The sequence below is a fragment of the Leishmania martiniquensis genome, chromosome 26 (genome assembly GCF_017916325.1).
Source record: "Leishmania martiniquensis isolate LSCM1 chromosome 26, whole genome shotgun sequence".
Lineage (NCBI taxonomy): Eukaryota > Euglenozoa > Kinetoplastea > Trypanosomatida > Trypanosomatidae > Leishmania > Leishmania martiniquensis.
The window spans coordinates 948,361-965,006 of record NC_090161.1 but is presented as its reverse complement, the minus strand read 5'-3'; the positions used below and the strand labels follow the sequence as shown (position 1 = coordinate 965,006).

Below are 16,646 nucleotides of genomic sequence, written 5' to 3'. Positions count from 1 at the left end.
CATTGGTCTCATGAAGGGGGGAGGGGAGAGGGGGGAGTGCTGCACAGCATTTGGGTGCGCGTGGACCAAAATGATTAGCGGAGAAAGCAGAGAAGCGGCAGTGGTGATGACGGACGCGATCGCACATGTGAGACGAGAGGAGAGTCCGCCAAAAGCTGCAAAGGAAGTGGCTGTAGAGCGTACGCGGCGCCCTACAGCTGTGCGAAGTGAAGGGTGAGGAGGGGAGGGGCAATAGAGGCACGCTGCACCATCACACGGGATCGTACGGCCTGCGCCGAGCATGGACAGGCGACAAAGGGGGAGAGAGAGACCCTTTGCGCTGGCTCTCCGCGATGCGCAGTCAGTGTGGAGCCTCGTTTGAGAGGCCGTTAGGAAAGATGCGTACAACACTGATGAGGAAGCGGCTCGCCGTTGAGTTGGCAACCCTCACTCTTATCGGATAGAGGCAGCTTCGTCTCCGCTCCGCGCGGCGCCACCACCGCCGCCTGTGCGACGTGCTCGGGGCACGCGTGGCGGTGGCGAGACCTCGTCGCCCGCTCCACCTGAGGCAGTTCTGCGGGGTGGTTGCTGTGTCGGTGCCGGGGCGGACGCCGCCCGCGCACTTACCGGCAAGCGTAGCGCTTTGAGCCGCATCACCGTCGCGCCCTCCAGCTCCGGCGGGAAAGGGTACTGGAGCCCCAGGCGATCCGCCATGGCCATGTACTCGGCCAGCTTCTCCTTGGTGGGCATAAGCTGTTTGGCCAACGCAGTGATCTCCGCATCCTTCTGCTTTAGCTGCAGCTGCCACTTCCGCACATCGCCGGCTCCACTCTTCTCCGCCATTGCCACGGCCCCCGCCGCAGCCGACGAGGGCAACTTTCGCTGCGCTTCTTCCCGCTCGAGCTGAAGCTGCAGGTCCCTCTTCTCGGCTTTCAGGCGCTCCACCTCGTCCTGGCACCGGCGCAGCTGCATCTCCAAATCAGCGGTGGCGCTGCTGTCCCTTTCAGCGCTGACTCCGCCATTTGGAGCAACGCTGTGGCCGCCCCACGGCATCGACGCCTGCGGTTCGGGCGCCTTCAGCTGCCACTGAGCGCACTGCTCCTGCAAAACGTCTATTTGCCTCCGCAGATCGCGTCGCTCCTCGTCCATTGCCGTCTGTGCCGTGTTGAGGTCCTCCTCCGCAGCCCGCACGTCCTCTGCCGCGTGCCGCAGCTGCTCCGAGAGCTTCGCAATTGTGTCCTTGAGCTGCGTGTTTTCCGATTTGAGTTGAGCCGTTTCAGGATGCGCCGGTTCCAAGGGCGTCTGCAGCTGCTCCGCGTGAGACGAGTTGTCTGCAGCGCCGGCGACCAAACCGCCTTCAGGGGGTGTGGCGAGGATGTCCTCACCGTCATCCGTTGCACCCACCTGCTCCGCCAGCGTTTTCTTCTTGACCTTCTTCACCTTCCTCTTCATGGGCTGACAATACGGACTCCTAGCACCCTCCGCGGCCATATCGCCCCCGGTGCCGGCCCCCGCAGCTGCCACAGCCGCAGCAGCCGACTCCAACTCGTGAAGCTGCTCCTCCAGCTCTTCGATCCGTGCCTTGTACGTCCCCTCCGTCTTCGCTGCCGCCTCCATCGCCAAGTCAAACGTGGCCTTCTGAGCCTGCAGTTGAGACTGCAGCTGGAGCACGTCCATCTGCTGCGCCGCCGCCACCGCGACCGACGATGCAGACGCCGGTACGTTTGCGGGGATCTGCGCCACCCCGGCCTGCTTGCGCAGCTGCGTGTTCTCCTCCATCAGTGCCTCAATGCTCTTCTTCAGCGCGGCAGACTTGGCGATTTCAGCCTCATAGGCGGCACGGCTGTTGGTCGACATGCGGTTCTTTATCTGCGTCTGGAGAATGGAGATCATGCGCTGGTCCTCCGCAGAGTCGGTGCTGTGCTGCTGCTGCGTGCGCTTCAATTCAATAGTGAGTCGGTCGTTGTCCTGCTGGAGGTCGCGGATGCGCTTAAGAAAGGTATCGATCACAACAGGCTCCACCGCAGGGGCAACGTAGGCTGCGGCACCCTCAGCGGCGCGCTCCGGCAACGGCGAGTTACCGGCCACTGTTGCTGGATTCGGAGAAGACGACGGTGATGCGCGCTCCACCGCCTTCTCCTCTACCTCCGCTTGCGCCACAGCAACGCTCAAATGTGCCATAGAGGATGCTGGGAGTCCAACCGAAGAGGCGATAGCAGCAGCTGCGGCCCCTGCCGTGTTGGGCGCACTGCCGTTGGTGCTACTCTGCCTGTGTGATCCGGCATTAGCCACCGTTTCCTGCAAGGCACTGATGTGCTCATTCAGGCGTTTGATCTCGTTGCTGAGGGCCTCTTCGCGGCGGCACTTATCCTCGAAAACGCGCTGCTGCTTCGCATTCCTCTCCTGCAGCTCCGCGATGGTGGCCGTGTGCTTCGCCGCCGCCGCCTCCAACGCGGATATCTGCTCCGTCAGGCTTGCCAAGTTGCTGCTCAGCTCCGCCATGCGCTTCTGCTCCTTCGACAGGCGGTCGTTTAGGGAGGCACGATCGCCCTGATAGCGGTCCTGCAGCGCCTCGATCTCCTTGACGCGCTCATCGTTTTCCTGCTCGAGATCAGCGATTGTCTGGCGGTAGATTGAGATCTCCGACTTGCGCTTCTCCAGCTCGAAGGTAAGCCTCTTGCTGTCCTCCAAAGCCCTCTCGCGCTCTGCAACAACGGACTGGTAAAGCCCCTCGGCGACGTACTGCCCGTCACGCGCCTGCACCTCGGCAATCGTCGCTCTCGCCTGTGCGAGCTCGTCGCTGAGCGCTTGTATTTGCTTTTGTGCATTGGCCTCGGCGACCGCCTTGGCGCTGGAGCGATCTCGCTCCATGTGCAACGCCATCTCCTTAATGCCGTCCTGCATGTCGTTCATCTGCTGCTCCAGTGACGCGTTCAGCTGCGTGAGGCGCGCGTTCTCCGCCGTGAGAGCGGCGACCTTGTCGCGCAGCTTCGCCTCGCTCTCGCTGAGAGCCGTTGCCTGGTCCTGCCACGCACGCACGTTCTTATTTTGCGTGGACGAGATCGCCTGCTGCGCGTCCGTGACGGCCTTGAGTCGATCGATCTCCTGCCTCGCCTCCTCCAGCCGGCGCTCGAGCGGCTCCATCGTATTTTGCAGCTTTTCCTTCTCCGCCCTCAGCTCCGCAAACTGACTCATGCTGATCGCGCTACTCTGCGCCAACTCCATGTACGCGATCGTCTCCTTCGCCTTCACAAGCCGCTCCTCCACCACCTGCGTCGCCGCCAGACGTTCCTCGAGCAGCCTCTTCTCCTTGTTCAGATCATCGAACTGCTTTTGTAGCTGGGCCATGCTCTCCTTGTTGCGTCTCTCCTGCTTGAGGTCGAGCGACTGCTTCTCAAACTGCTCCTTGAACGTATCTAGCTGTGCTGTCGCACTCCGCGCATCAGCCGTAAGAGAGGCGCACTTCTTCACCAAGAAGGCGACGCGCTGCTTGTCATCCTCGGCGCGCTGCTGCAGCTGCCGCATCTCTTCCTCGCAGGACACAGCGTGCGTCTGCGCCTGCTGCAGCTGCATCACCAGCTGATCTCGCTCGAACTCGAGCTTCGAGATACGCTCCTTCGTGACGTTGAGCGCCTCCAGCACCTTTTCCTCATCCAGCGCAGTTGTTCCAGCGGTGTCAGTGCAGGCGCTGCGGTTCGCCTCTAAAAAGGCAATACGCTGCTTGTAGAGATCGATCTCGCGCGTCAGCGATTCCTGCTCCAGCTTGAGATGGTCGTAGTCGTCCATCGAGGTGGACCGGCGTAGCTGCTGGTCCTTCTCCTGCAGTTGGTCGAGGCTCTCGACCAGCTTCTTCTCCAGCTCGTTATATTTTGTCTCCTGCTTTACTGTCATCTCCAAGATCTGGCGGCGCAGCTCCTGCACTGTTAGTTGTGACGCCTCCAGGTCACGCCTTGCCTTCTCCAGCTCCTGTCGCAGCTCCTCGCACTGCCCGCACGCCATGGAAGCGCCAAAAGAGTTGGCGAGCTGCTGTCGCAGCATATCCACCTCTTCCGTGTGCACCGAATCCTTGGCCAACAGCTTCTTCTCCAACTGTGCGGCCCTCTGCGTCTGCAGCTCCGCATCTCTTTCCTTCTCAACGAAGGCGTTACGAGCCGCCACGAGCGCCGCCTGCAGCGCATCACGCTCATGAGTGATGCGCTCCAGCGCCTCTGTGGCCGACTTCTCCGACTTCATGGCGCGCACCTCGGCCTCGGCGCTACGCAACTGCTCCTCCGTCAGCGCTGCTTGCTCGCGTGCCTTTTGCAGCTCCTCCTGCAGCTCCTGCACGACGGCAGCACGATCGACGCCCTCGTCAAGGGGTACAACGCGCACCTCCACCGCCAGTGGGCCGCCGCTGATGAGCCGCTGCTGATCCTTCACCAACTTTGACAGCTCCTGCGCATTTTGGTGTGCATTGTGGAGGGCATCTAACAGCGCCTGCACCTCATCGTTGCTGGATGTATGCGACGCCTTGTAGGCCATGAACTCAGACAGCAGCGCGGCACTCAGCTGCTCCAGCTGCTCCCGTGCCGCGGACTTTGAGCCGCCAAACCAGCCCGCCTTCTCCGGTTCGAAGAGCGAGTGCAGCACGGACGTCTCCTTGTGCGGCTCATGCGCCAGCATCTGCACCTTCTCTTCAAGGGCGGAGATCTGCCCGGACAGGCGGCCATTCTCCTCGCACACCTTTGTGAGCGTGTTCGAGAGCATGGCGCCCTCACTCTCCAGCTGGCGAATACGCTGAATGAGAGCGTCTCCCTCCGCCTCGCTGCCGACTGTCTGCGTTGCCGTGGTCGCCGCTGCAGCGGTGGAGGTGGAAGCTAGTCCCCCACTGCTGGCGGTGCTAGCACCCCCGGCGTCTTCAGCCGCACCACCAGCAGCAGGTGGTGCCCGGCGCACCAGCTTCCGCTTAACAGCCGAGGGCGGGTGTATCGGCGGCTTTGCCGCCACTCCATCAGCGGGGTCCACGTGGGACTCCATTGTCGGTGAGGCACCGCACAGGTTCACCCGACAGGGGATGCAAAGGCGGGCGACAGAAAAACGGAAGAGCAGTCAGGCGGGAAGAGCGACGCGGGCCTCTGAGACGCACACGCGAGACAGCGCACAGGAAAGGAGAGGAGAGCGGCGCTTGGGGGGAGGGAGGCAGGAGTTAGCGAGATATACCGCGCGCCGACAGAGGGCAGTGCCCTAGAAGCTACACGCCCACGTGCCAGGGCAACAGATAAGTGGGCAAGCAAAAGGAATTGAGCGCCACGCCAGCCTACGGCAGCTTGGCGACTCACGATCCGACGGAAGCGTCCCAAAAGCGGGCGAGGCCGTTTGCGTTGTCACTGATAAGGCCCCCGTGACGAGGAGGAAGAGAAAGGAGCTGAGAGCACCGGGGCAGCGTCAACAGTGGCCGTCACTTCCCGCGACTAGAAAGAAGCGCTTTCTCGCTTCGTTTATGCTACGTCGGAGTGAGGGCGTAGATCGGCACAACTCCGTATCCGAGGCGCGGGTCGCACCAGCGACGACGTGTGTAGGGAAGTAGGGTGAGGAAGGGGGGTGGAGATGAGCGCAAAGGGGGGCTGATAGGAGGGGAAGGGCGGGCGTGAGAAGACAAGCGCTCCAGTAGAGCAGTACAGTATCCTAAAGAGGGTGTGCAGGCACGTTGCCTCGTGCGCCTCAGATGTGCGTCGCTGCTGTGCTGTCTTGGTACGACTGCTCGCTGGTGGCTGGGCCTAGTGAAATGAGGTGACTTTCACTTGACTTGAATGTCCTTTCGTGCTTCTCTTCACGCCGATGCTATGTGCGCGCTTCTGAGGCGTGTGTGCTGACTCACAACCGCGTCGCCGAAGGGAGAGAGGTGGGGGGGGCAAAAGGTAGGCGGAGTAGCGAGTAGATGCGCATGTGTTGAAAGAGTCGCAGCGCGCTAGGCCGCGCCAATGTGCGCACTGTCCATCTTCAAAAAAAAGGTAACGATACGGTGCATCAAACAAGCCTCTGCGGCAGCAATGAGTAGGAAGCTCAGCGCCTCCCTCGTGGAACCGTGAGCGGGGCGCCGACATGCAGCTGCTACATCAAGTGGGCACACTGCAGCTACTTCGCCAATGTTGCCCTGTTGGGATGTCCAGCACGCGACTAAGCTTGTCCAGCACACCTGCCTCAGCACCAGGAGAGCATGGGTGGAGTTGCTGAGGCAACGGATGCATAGGGGGTGGGAGACGGCGAACTCGTCGTGTGATGTGCGTTTATGCGCGTGATCGTCTCACAACTCGGAGCTCTTTCGTAGAAGGGCCAATACGCCCTTCTTCCCTTTTCCTCGATGCACCGGCTGCCTCACCACAGCACCACTGGCAGCGGTGCGGCATGCATAGAGGCCCATGAGCAGACGCGCCAGTCTGCTTGCACGCCTTTCGCTCTGTTTCGAGAGAAGAGAGAGAGCGTGAAGTGGCGCCGTAGAGGAGCGAAGAGACAGAGAGGCAGCGCGACAAGCCGGCAGCCTCGACGAGTGAGTGAAAAGGGGGATAGAGAGAGAGACGGGAGGGTGTGTGACGCTGTCGAAAGGAGAGGAGGGCCGTGTCACCGTACATCGCAGTTTTGCCCGCCTCGTCCTCGACGAGGCGCGGTACGACAATCGTGGAACAACGAGACGCCATGCATCATCCAGCACTGCCGCCAGCATGGTCCCTTTCCTCCCGTGGACCACAGACCAACACCAATTCTGTCATCGTCACTCTTCGCAGCCACATATGCACCCCATTTCCTCTGCCATTCTGGCCCTCTCCTCCTCCTCGTCACCAGCGCCGCATTCGCCCATGATGTCACCTACAACTCCATCATCGCTGCCACACACACACACACGCACACACACACCTACACACACACCCAACACGACCCGATACAGCCACACGACACAGAGGCGCACCCACGCGTACTCCTCCACTGCTGCGCACAGCGAGCAAGAGCGAGAGAGGCGGCAGTGGTCGCGGCAGCAGGCCTCGCCACCGAGCGATCTCTCTAACCCTCACATGCAGCAACCTCGCGCTCTCGAGTGCAGAGGCTGGGAGGAAGTGGTAGGCAGGATGCGCACAAGCAGCGCCAACGCAACGCTTAGGCGTATTTGCCTTGCGCGCTGCGCTCGTGAGCATCCACGCAAGCGATGTGGTACAGGCCATCCACAAGCTGCTGCACATTGACGACCTGCTTGAGGAAGCACGGCAACGCGCACACCGCGAAGCCGCACCGCGCAACGTTTCCCACGACCGTGACACTCCCGTACGCTGCCCAGGCGTAGAGAAAAATGTACGAGAACTCCTGCCCAATGCACAAGGCACCCATCACGCGGCGGTTCGAGTAGTAAACGCGCAGTAGACTGAAGATGCTGTCGGAGACGTCCTTGTGGCTGTCCTTCCGAATAAAGACGGAGGCGTACATGCGACAGAAGTGCGACGCCACGTCGAGGAAGAGGAGCGTGGAGAGAAGAAATGTGTAACGGTACGGCATGGGCTGCAGCACGCCGTCAAGCACCACCAAGAAGCCAGCGGTAGAGGCGCGATCGGTGAGCATGTCGAGGATGGTGCCAAAGTGTGAGCACTGATCCAATGCGCGAGCCGCAACGCCATCGACCGCGTCTAGCGCAAAAGAGGCCGCGTAAAGCGCGATGCACAGCGCCGGGTTGTCACGCGCCACCAGGTACGCCACGATCGATGCAGTCATGCGGGCATAGCCGATGATATTCGGCACGAAGAAGAAGATCTTCGAAGGCTTCGGATTTGCCGTCTTTGCGGTCATGGCAGCTTTGCGAGGGGGAGGGGGAGGGAGAAGGGGGAGGGGCGGTGTATGTGGCCGTGGCTTCGTGAATGCTTCTGGTGCACCACAGGAAGACAGTAAGTAAGCCGCAAGCCAGCGTCGATGCGCGAGATGCCTGCTCTTCGTCACACTGCTATCGCCGCAGTCGAATCAGAGGCCCAACGCAAGAGCAGCACCAGCAGCAGTGCAGAAATCGAGAGAGAGATCATGTGAGAAGGGAGTCGAAGGGGCATTCACTATAACGTACACAATATGCTCAACACCGCAGCAGCAGCAGCAGCACCGCTACATTCGCTTTCACTTCAGTTATGATGTGCCTTTCTGTGCGTTTGGCAGAGAGCCGTCGCGCGCACCCATGCCGGGAGCCGATTCGAATGTGCGTCGCTACTCGCTGAAGGTGCATGTGCCACCACTACTTCCCTTCCAGATACGCACTGCGACACACACAGCGGTTGCAAGGCGCGGGGTTAGGAGTAGAGGAAGGCGCTGAGCAAGGAGCGTGCGCGCGCACACACACACACACATCGGAGCAGCTGAGGTTTGGTGTAGAGCTTTTAAGAGGAGCCAATGAAACGAGTCGGCAAAGACACAGGTGCGCTCTCCTTGGGCGGGCGAATGCAGAGGCGCACGTGCAGTTGTGCCCGAGATCGTGGCAGCTTCGAAGACAGCGCTTGCTATCTAGGCATGTGCGGCTGCTCTTGCTCTTGCTCCCCTTGTCGGAGCTCCTCGCGCGCCTCATCCACGCTGAATGGGCAGGCGCGATACTTGAGGGGCGGGTAGCGGAAGTACACATTCACCTTGGCCGTTTGTCGCCTCGCCAAGCACCGGTCGCATATATGTGAGTCGGTGCCGCTGAAACTGCTGCGCGGCTGTCGTAACCCGCAGCCAAAGCACATCTCCTTGCAGTCCACGCACACCATTGTGTGGAGAGGGCCGCTCTTCTTGGGGAAGTGCTCCGATGGGAGGAGGCGCGTGCATTGGCAGCACCGCAGCCGCAGGTGCTTCTTCGAGGCCGCTAAGAAGGCGGTGTGAAACATGTGCGCCTGCACCAACACGCTCGCACGCACACGGAAGGGAGAGCTGCGCAAGTGAAGGCTGAGCCGCCATCCGTCCGCGACCACCGGGGGCGCATATGCGCAGAAAAACACAAAGGCGCCCCATGAGAGCGGTCAGTATTGCGAGACCGACAGTGGCGACAAGGCAAAGGGTGGACAGAGACAAAGAGTTGGGGCGAGGAGAAGACGGGGGGAGCGGCACAGCGATGAAGAAAAGAGAGAGACTCGAGGGCAAAGGTGCGGAGGCGCACATCGTCAAGGCTTCCGCTCTTCAAGGCGCATACAGGCGTACATTCGATCGCCCTTTCACACGTACAGTAGAGCAGAGGCCATATGTGCGAGGAAGGTGTAGGGGGGGCGGTGAAAGGGAAGGGTAGACGACGCGGATGAACCGAGATAACACGGCTCGCAAAACCTCCTCCGTGTGTCCTCATTAGCGCCCTGAAGCAGCACGGACGCCCCTTCGTCTGCCCATGATGCGGCTGCTTTTTCCCATGCGACGTCGCTCTGGCTCGCTCGATGGGTGCACTGCGCACGCCTCCGTGTAGAAGCACAGTAGAGAGGAAAAGCTGAGCCGCTGGCAGAGCAAGTCAGGGAGAAGAAGACGTGCACCACCAACAGGAGCAGCCGCAGCGGACAGGCGCAACCGCCAGAGGGATCGCCCTCCGCCTCGCTGCATACCCTCCCTCCTCGCATCTGGCCATCAGGCTCGCGTGCCCAGGCCCACGCCAGCGTCCAGATCGCTCGCAAGCACCATTTTCCTCTCCAGCACAGGGCGCCCTTCGCTGGCCCAAGAGACTACCACACGGCGGCGAGGCACTCGTAAACAATAACGGCGTCGCCAAATTTCGCCTTCACCTCTTCAAACACCTCATGAGCGAACTGTTGCGCATCCGGCACCAGCTCCGTCAGGGTCACGCCGTCACCCGACAGGAGACCGTTTCGGATCAGCTCTTCTGCATAAACCTTGCGCAGGCCGCTGTTCTCAGCCATGCCCCTCGCCAGCACGTAGTCGTGGTAACGCTGCTTGATCTTCTCCTGCGCGACGTGCTGAACAAAGCGCTCGTAGGCCCCTTTGCATCCCTTCTCGTAGCCGTTCACCGCGTCGCGCAGACGCACGCTGCTTTTGAGCAGAATCCGCGTTGGTGCCGATGCTGCCGCCGCGTTTGGGTCGCAGCTACCGGAGCCGGGGAGAGGCTGCGGTAGCTGCGCTGCCCGTCTCGTTGCGCCGCTGCCCGGCCGCAGCCACCGCCACCTCTGCGATGACGCTGTGCCCGCGCGGTCGTCATTGGTGTCAGGTAAGAGCTGGTCCTCTCGGAGGAACCCTACTGATGCGCGAGAGTCCTTGCCGATGCTGCTCGCGCCCTCCATGAAGCGGAAAGGTAACATCTCTGCCTGCGCGTCCACCGTGACAAAAGACTCTGTCTTCTGTAGGTAGAGGAGCACGCGATACAGCATCGAGTTGATGCGCAGCCGGCGCTCCGCAATGGCAGGCTGAGGGTGAGTTAAGCCGGTTTGGCCCGCTTCTTCGTGGCCGTTGTCACAGGGCCGCCCCGGCGATGCAGCTTCCGGCACCACCTGCACGATGCGCCGCCGGCGTGTGATTCTATTCTCGATGATCGCCATGTCACACGGGAAGTGGAAGAAGAGCGAGTGGTGGTGCGGAGACGTATTCGTGGTCAGGACGTAAGTGTAAGTCGTAAAATAGAAGAGGGCGTAGAGCATCCCAGCCGAGGCGGCGAGGGCGTAGGTGCTGAAGGACGTCTGCGCATGCCCCCAAGCTGCCACCCCGCCAGCTGGAGACGCCGAAGAGGAGCCAACGGAGGCAGCAGTGCGCCGCGCCGTCACACCCAAGAGCGGCAGGCCTCGCCGATGCAGCCGCATGATTGTGGAAGGAGAGGAAAATGGTAGAGGGGGGCCCCGTGCGTCACGCAGGACGCGTCCCCATGACCACAGTAGTAAAGCAAAAAGGGGACTGTGTGGTGGAAGCAGAGAAGCCTTCTCTTTCCCACGTGACCGCCGTCGCTCTCGAGCGATTGGAGAGGCGAAAAGGGGGGTGGGCGCGGAGAGTCACCGCCGCACACACCTCCAGAAAGTGGTGGAGGGGCGATGCTCACGCGTATAAGGGAGGAGGAAGAGGATGAACAGGTCGGTGGTGAAGGCCATACGGGGGGAGAAGAGCCGCAGAGGCCTGCAGGACGGCGCATCAGCGGAAATGAAAGGGCAACGTGCTGGCGCTGCGTGAGAGGGGAGGAGAGGGGAGGGGGGCCAAAAGAGGGTGGCGGGCGGCCGGACGAGCAGTTCGCCGGCCCCCCTCGTTGCCGCTGCTGCTGAGAGACCTCCCACAGTGCTGCTTTGCGTTTCTTAGGGGGTGGGGGGCACGGGGCCTGCAGGATGGCGCATCAGCGGGTATGCGCACGCGTACCACTTCCCTCTCCATCAAGGGCATTTCGGGCACATCGCTTTGGCCGTACTGAGGCTCTCTTTACGGCCGAAAAAGTCACGTGGCGTGCCCCCGCCGTCCTCGTCCCGCCCCGCACGTTTCACCTGGTGAACGCCACCAAGGCTGTGCGTGAAGGGGAGGGGAGGCTACACATGAGGCCTCGCCCTTGCCGGCTCTTCCTCGCCAAGCACCGCCGTCCCCTCCCTCTGTCGTTTGGTTGCTGCCTCTTGAGTGCGAAGGAGGTCTTGCAGTCGTGCGAGATTCTCCCTCTTCTCCTGCAGCTCCAACTTTGCATCCTTCAAGGCGGCAGCCGTCAGCACGCAGAGCGCCTTGAGCTGCCGGTAGCACAGCTCTGTCATCTTTGTGCGTCGCCCCTCTGGCGAGGAGGTGTTCACAACGTCGGCCGCTCCGTTATTCAGTATCTGCTGCAGTGCTGCACGCCGCTCCTTCCGCTGTGCCCGGCGGGCGTCCTCCTCTTCCGTTGATGCGGCCTCTGCTGGGGCCGCTTCCGTGGTGGAAGAGCCTGCCTGAATGGCCAGCTGTTGCGCTGCCTCAGCAGGTGGCGCGTCTGTGGCTTTCCACACGCAAATTTTCTTCGTCAAGTCCACAAACGACAAGCCGTGGAAGGTCAGAGCGTTGCTGACGCTGTTGATGCTTTGGAGCACGACAATGAGTCGGCCATCGACGGCGTCCCACGCCTCGATCGCGCCACACCGCTTCAGCAGCATGTGCAGCAAGTCTTCTTGCGAGTCCTCCGGGCAACCCGTGATGTACACGGTGCGGTGCAGTCTGCCTACCAAGTCTAGCGGCATATTTTCCTACTGCTTCTGATGTGTGTATGTGCTGCGCTGCACCAACGACCGGGCATGGCCGCAGCAGATGGCGACAGGCACTCGCGTTAGTGACGCTGACAGGAAACGCGCAGAAACAGAGCACCAGTGGGCGTGGAAGTGAATTAGAAGTAAGTAAAAGTGAGCAACACACGCCCGACGTCGCTGTGCGCGAGCGTGGCAAGCGGCAAGGAAACGCAAACCGTGTCAGCGCACAGAATCGCCCACGCAGCTGATGCGTATTGAAGACACGTCGCAACAAACGGCTGCTACATTAGCGGACGCAACCTTGGAGGGGAGGGAGGTGCGCCTTCCGCTGCATCCCTGTCCCGTCGTGTCTTGTGTGCCACGCACGCCGACACACAAGTGTGCGTTCCCTCTGTGCCGCCCTCGAGAAGAGGGGGCAGCAAAGGGCAGAGAGCGGCATTCCGGAGGCGTGAAGGCGGCAATGGTGACGTACAAAGAAGTACAGACAGCCCGTCAAGCAGGTGCCACTCATCAGCCTCAGCGGGGGGAGAGAGGGCCGAAGCCGACGGCGTGAGGAGCGGTCAGAAAGGGAAGGGGGCCGTCCCAGATCGTGATTGCCCATCACTCGAAGAGGGGCTCTAGCCGCGCACGACTCCGTAGTTGCCACTGTCCCTCGCCCTTGAAAGGCGAGTAGCAGTGCGCTCTCTGAGGCTTTTTGCTGGGAGCCGTTCTTCGCCGTCGCCGGCATCATAAGGGGTGTGCGCATGTGCGGCTGCTCGCTGTGGGAGCGTGAGACACTCCGCTGCATCGGTGTGAATTGATGGAGTCGGAAAGGGAGGGGTGTCGCGCTCGGCGCACCGCTGGCTGCCTGCAGCAATACTGTATGCCCCAGTCAGCTGCTGCAGGGGCGACTATGCGGCTTGGGGAGAAAAGCTTGTCTGAAGAGCCGTTGCGCTCATCGAGAAGGACGAGGTAGAGAAAGCCGTCGAAGACGACACAGACACCTCTGCGTCGTCAGTGGCCCACTCCGTGCGCGCACCATGTGAGGGGCGCAGGGTCGAGCTGCTCACGGTTACTGAGCAGTCCCCTCGGAGGTCCTCGCTGCGCCTCCTCTCACCGCTACGCGCCGTCCCCACGCCAGCATATGCGGCCGCGGTCTCGAGCTGATCCTGCCGTTGGCCGCTGCGGACGCAATGCGGCTTGAGGCAGCCATGATAACGCTCGTAGGTGTGGCTGCTCTTGACGCTTGCGCTGCGTACACTCTCAAAGGCAGCAGTGTCACTGGGCGCGCAGGCTGTAGCTGCAGATGCCGCCAACGTGAGAGTGGCTGGCACTCGTGTCGATGACAGCAAGCTAACCGACACGTCGCTCAGGGTAGTTGTCGGGCTGTGGCCGCTGGCGTTTTCAGCAGACCTGAGACTCTCGGTGCTCGGCCGGCGACCCAACCGCGTCTCTGCTTCCTCGTTACTCAGGGGGGTAGAGAGGGCGGTGGTCGACAGCGTCACTGAGGGTAGCGGCGCCGCGCTTTGCCACGGGTGCGTTGGAAGCGCGAACGACATGAAGGGAGTGGCAGAGATGGCGGGCGCCGCTGGTGCCGCTGCGTCCTCCCTGTGCCGTGCCGCATCCCGCGCGCGCATTTTCGTCCTGGTATCGACGTTGGTGGCAGAAAGGGACATGGCGTTCGGTAATAAGGGTGTCGTGGCACGAGAGTTGGCCGATACGCCGTCGCCGTACTGTGCATACGGGATACTGACCCTCGGAGCGGGAGGGACTGCTACGGCATCGGCGCCATCGGCAGGTGTCGTTGTGGCCGCCGCTGTGGCAACTGACGTGCGGCTGTCCCTTCCGTCGCCGTCACAGATAGTGCCTGTGTTCGCGAGCATGGCAGCAAGTGAGAACACTGTCGACAAGTCACGACTGACAGGCGGCGGCATTTCGCCCGCGCGCAGCTCATCAAGCACGGCTGCGCTTGCCGACGCTGCATCGGTGACTGCCCCGGCAGGCGCTACGGGGACACCTGCTGCCGTTTCCTGCGTAGCGCTTACCGCTGCAGCAACGGAGGCAGTGGCAATCACGCTCAAGAACGGGTGCGCCAGCGCTGCCGCTGCGCCACTGCGCGCCGCCTCATCAACACACAAGAGTGACTGCACAAAGGACTTGCTGGTGTGCGACAGTAGATGGGGAGACCAGCAGCTGACACCGCCACAGATGAGCCGCTTCATGTCCGTCGCAGACACGTGGTCGAAGGGGTGGTGACCGCAGAGCAGCTCAAACACAAGGACACCGAGGGCCCACATGTCGGACTTGCAAGACCAGCCTTCGCCGCGAATGACCTCTGGCGGCGCGTAGTCCAGCGACCTCTGCCCATCGCATGGGTCCTCGGGCTCACCCAGCCAGCGAGCGCACCCGTGGGCCAACTGGACGGCGCATGCGAAGTCGCCGAGCTTCACGATCGTGCCTGCCTCGTCGTGGTGCAGTAGCACGTTGCGCAACGTCACAGCCCGATGCACAACGCGCTCGTCGTGCAAGTGTCGCAGCGCCAACGTCAATTGGTATACGATGGACTGAGCCTGCGCCTCTGGCAGGCGTTGATGCGGCTGACGGGAGAGGTAACTGGCGAGGTCGCCGCCCTCCGCGTGCTCCAGTGCAGCGTAGCAGCGGCCGGCATCCATGAAAAACGCATACAACTTTACGATGTGCGGGCAGCGCCGCCCTGCCGCTGTCTGTAGCCGCATCCCGTGCCTTAGCGCACGAGCCCCTCCTCGATGGAGAGCAACGTAGTCCCCGTCGAAAACTTTGAGCGCCACAACGACTTTGCGGCGCTTCTCCCGCACGAGAAAAGTCTTGCCGGAGTGCCCTAGTCCAATACGGCGCCCGATGTCCAAGTCCGACAGCGCCCACCGCTTAGCCGCGGTGGGCGGCGAGCATGGTCGCCGTGTTGGGGCGCTGAAGCACCCCTCGACATCCGGTGGCGAGGCAGGCCAACTTAGTAGCCGCTTGACGCTGCTCCACGATGGAGATGGTGAAAGGAAATGGAATGGGCCAAGCGGCGGATCGGCAGCTGCAGCACCACCGCTGTTGTGCTGCGGGTGCAGAGTTGGCACCGACATGCACGTAATCGAGGAGGCAGTGGGATCATCCTCCTCCCTGCTCTCCACCTCCCTACCACGATCTGCACCATCCCATCCGCTGTCCATGTGAAGCAAGGGCGACGGGTTCGCGCCGCCGAATGCGCCACGACGCCGCAAAGTATCACCCCCGCCGCGTGTCGGGCCGGCGCCGCCCCTTTTGCCGCCTGCCCTCGGCATGTCAGCTCCTCTCGCAGGCCCGTCTTCCTCCTCTGCTTCATCGGCAGCGCCACACTCACCATCGTCCGTCAGTTCGTCATCGCTGCCGCTCCCCATCAGCAACTCGCGGAAACGCTGAGCAAAGCGCAAATGCTCCGCCACGTCCAGCGAGGCCGGGGCCGCTCTCAGCAAAGCAGCGGCGGTGCTGACGCCCTCAGCAATGTCTGCCCCCGCCATAGTGGCGCCTCCTTGGTGCACCAGAGGGATGCAGCTTGGCACATACCACTCCTGCTTGGCACTTCCGCCCCGCGCAAAGTACTCTTGGGCCTCTTCCACCTCCGCGAAGGAGAGGGCTTGAAGCAGCTTCATAGCCGTCTGTTCTGTGGCCGAGACCTGCGACGGTGGTCTCGCGGATGAGGGGGTCTTGGCAGGGTAGACGGAAGGAGAGACGTACCTTTTTTGGGTGGCACTCGACCTGCTGAAGTGCACGTGCTGCTGCTGGAGCTCACGCTGTCGAGCGCGCAAAGATGATGATGGTAGCAGCGAGAACGCTGATATTGGCGGTTGCGCGTCTGGTGAGTGAGTAGCTGAGGTTGGAGTCGACGGCGGCTTTGGGTCGTGGTGTGCGCGGCTAGGCGAGAAGGCGGGCTGCGGATCTGTGCCGAGAGAGGTGAGGCAACAGCAGCGCGTCAATGATTGCTCATCCTCCCGTGGTGCATCGTTTTGGGTCGGGTAAACATATGCCAGCGAGAGGCAAGTGGCAGCGCCGCCGTCTGACGTCCTCGTCAACCCGTCACTGCTGCCGCTGGCGCCTCGACTCAGAGTGGCCCTGCTAGTGATGCTGCTGCCCACACTTCCGCAGCTGCGGCGGGTGGACTCGGCGCCCTGATTGTGTGTGTGCGCGAGGCCTTTGACGTCCGACGTTCCCGTGGAGCCGCCGTGGGAAACTGAAAGCGGAGAGTCAGGCGACGGGCCCAGAGGACATTCTGTATGGCCAAATTTTGTTATGGCAGAGGGCAAAGTGTTGGGCGCGGTGTGATGCTTCCCAAGGAACGGTCTTGCTGGCTGCAGGGCCTCCTGCGCTGCCTTCTGGGCTGCTGCGGGTGCAATCGATGACGATTTGGCGGTGCCTGAAAGAGGACATGATGGCGTCGAAGAGGCGGCCTTCTCCGTCACTGCAGTAGGGAAATCCATTCGTCACTTCTCCCGTACGCTCACTCCTCCACCGATCCAACGCGCTCTCCGCCCCTATCTCGAC

The 16,646-nt window shown here is 62.0% G+C and overlaps 6 protein-coding genes across 6 annotated transcripts; all 6 read right to left on the bottom strand.

Moving 5' to 3' along the window:
* Positions 1–432: 432 nt before the first annotated feature.
* Positions 433–4,995, bottom strand: LSCM1_04263 (uncharacterized protein; the record flags this gene model as incomplete). The annotated part of the gene is made up of 1 exon (XM_067321775.1): positions 433–4,995. One exon carries the CDS (start codon positions 4,993–4,995, stop codon positions 433–435), a length of 4,563 nt encoding a protein of 1,520 aa, XP_067178006.1.
* A 2,112-nt stretch (positions 4,996–7,107) lies between these two features.
* On the bottom strand, positions 7,108–7,788 carry LSCM1_04262 (uncharacterized protein; the record flags this gene model as incomplete). Its single annotated transcript, XM_067321774.1, has 1 exon — positions 7,108–7,788. One exon carries the CDS (start codon positions 7,786–7,788, stop codon positions 7,108–7,110), a length of 681 nt encoding a protein of 226 aa, XP_067178005.1.
* Positions 7,789–8,480: 692 nt separating this feature from the next.
* LSCM1_04261 (uncharacterized protein) lies at positions 8,481–8,843 on the bottom strand (the record flags this gene model as incomplete). The annotated part of the gene is made up of 1 exon (XM_067321773.1): positions 8,481–8,843. The coding sequence occupies one exon, from the start codon at positions 8,841–8,843 to the stop codon at positions 8,481–8,483; it is 363 nt and encodes a 120-aa protein (XP_067178004.1).
* An 816-nt stretch (positions 8,844–9,659) lies between these two features.
* Positions 9,660–10,745, bottom strand: LSCM1_04260 (uncharacterized protein; the record flags this gene model as incomplete). The annotated part of the gene is made up of 1 exon (XM_067321772.1): positions 9,660–10,745. One exon carries the CDS (start codon positions 10,743–10,745, stop codon positions 9,660–9,662), a length of 1,086 nt encoding a protein of 361 aa, XP_067178003.1.
* A 705-nt stretch (positions 10,746–11,450) lies between these two features.
* Positions 11,451–12,116, bottom strand: LSCM1_04259 (uncharacterized protein; the record flags this gene model as incomplete). The annotated part of the gene is made up of 1 exon (XM_067321771.1): positions 11,451–12,116. The coding sequence occupies one exon, from the start codon at positions 12,114–12,116 to the stop codon at positions 11,451–11,453; it is 666 nt and encodes a 221-aa protein (XP_067178002.1).
* Positions 12,117–13,012: 896 nt separating this feature from the next.
* On the bottom strand, positions 13,013–16,582 carry LSCM1_04258 (uncharacterized protein; the record flags this gene model as incomplete). The annotated part of the gene is made up of 1 exon (XM_067321770.1): positions 13,013–16,582. One exon carries the CDS (start codon positions 16,580–16,582, stop codon positions 13,013–13,015), a length of 3,570 nt encoding a protein of 1,189 aa, XP_067178001.1.
* Between the last annotated feature and the right edge of the window lie 64 nt (positions 16,583–16,646).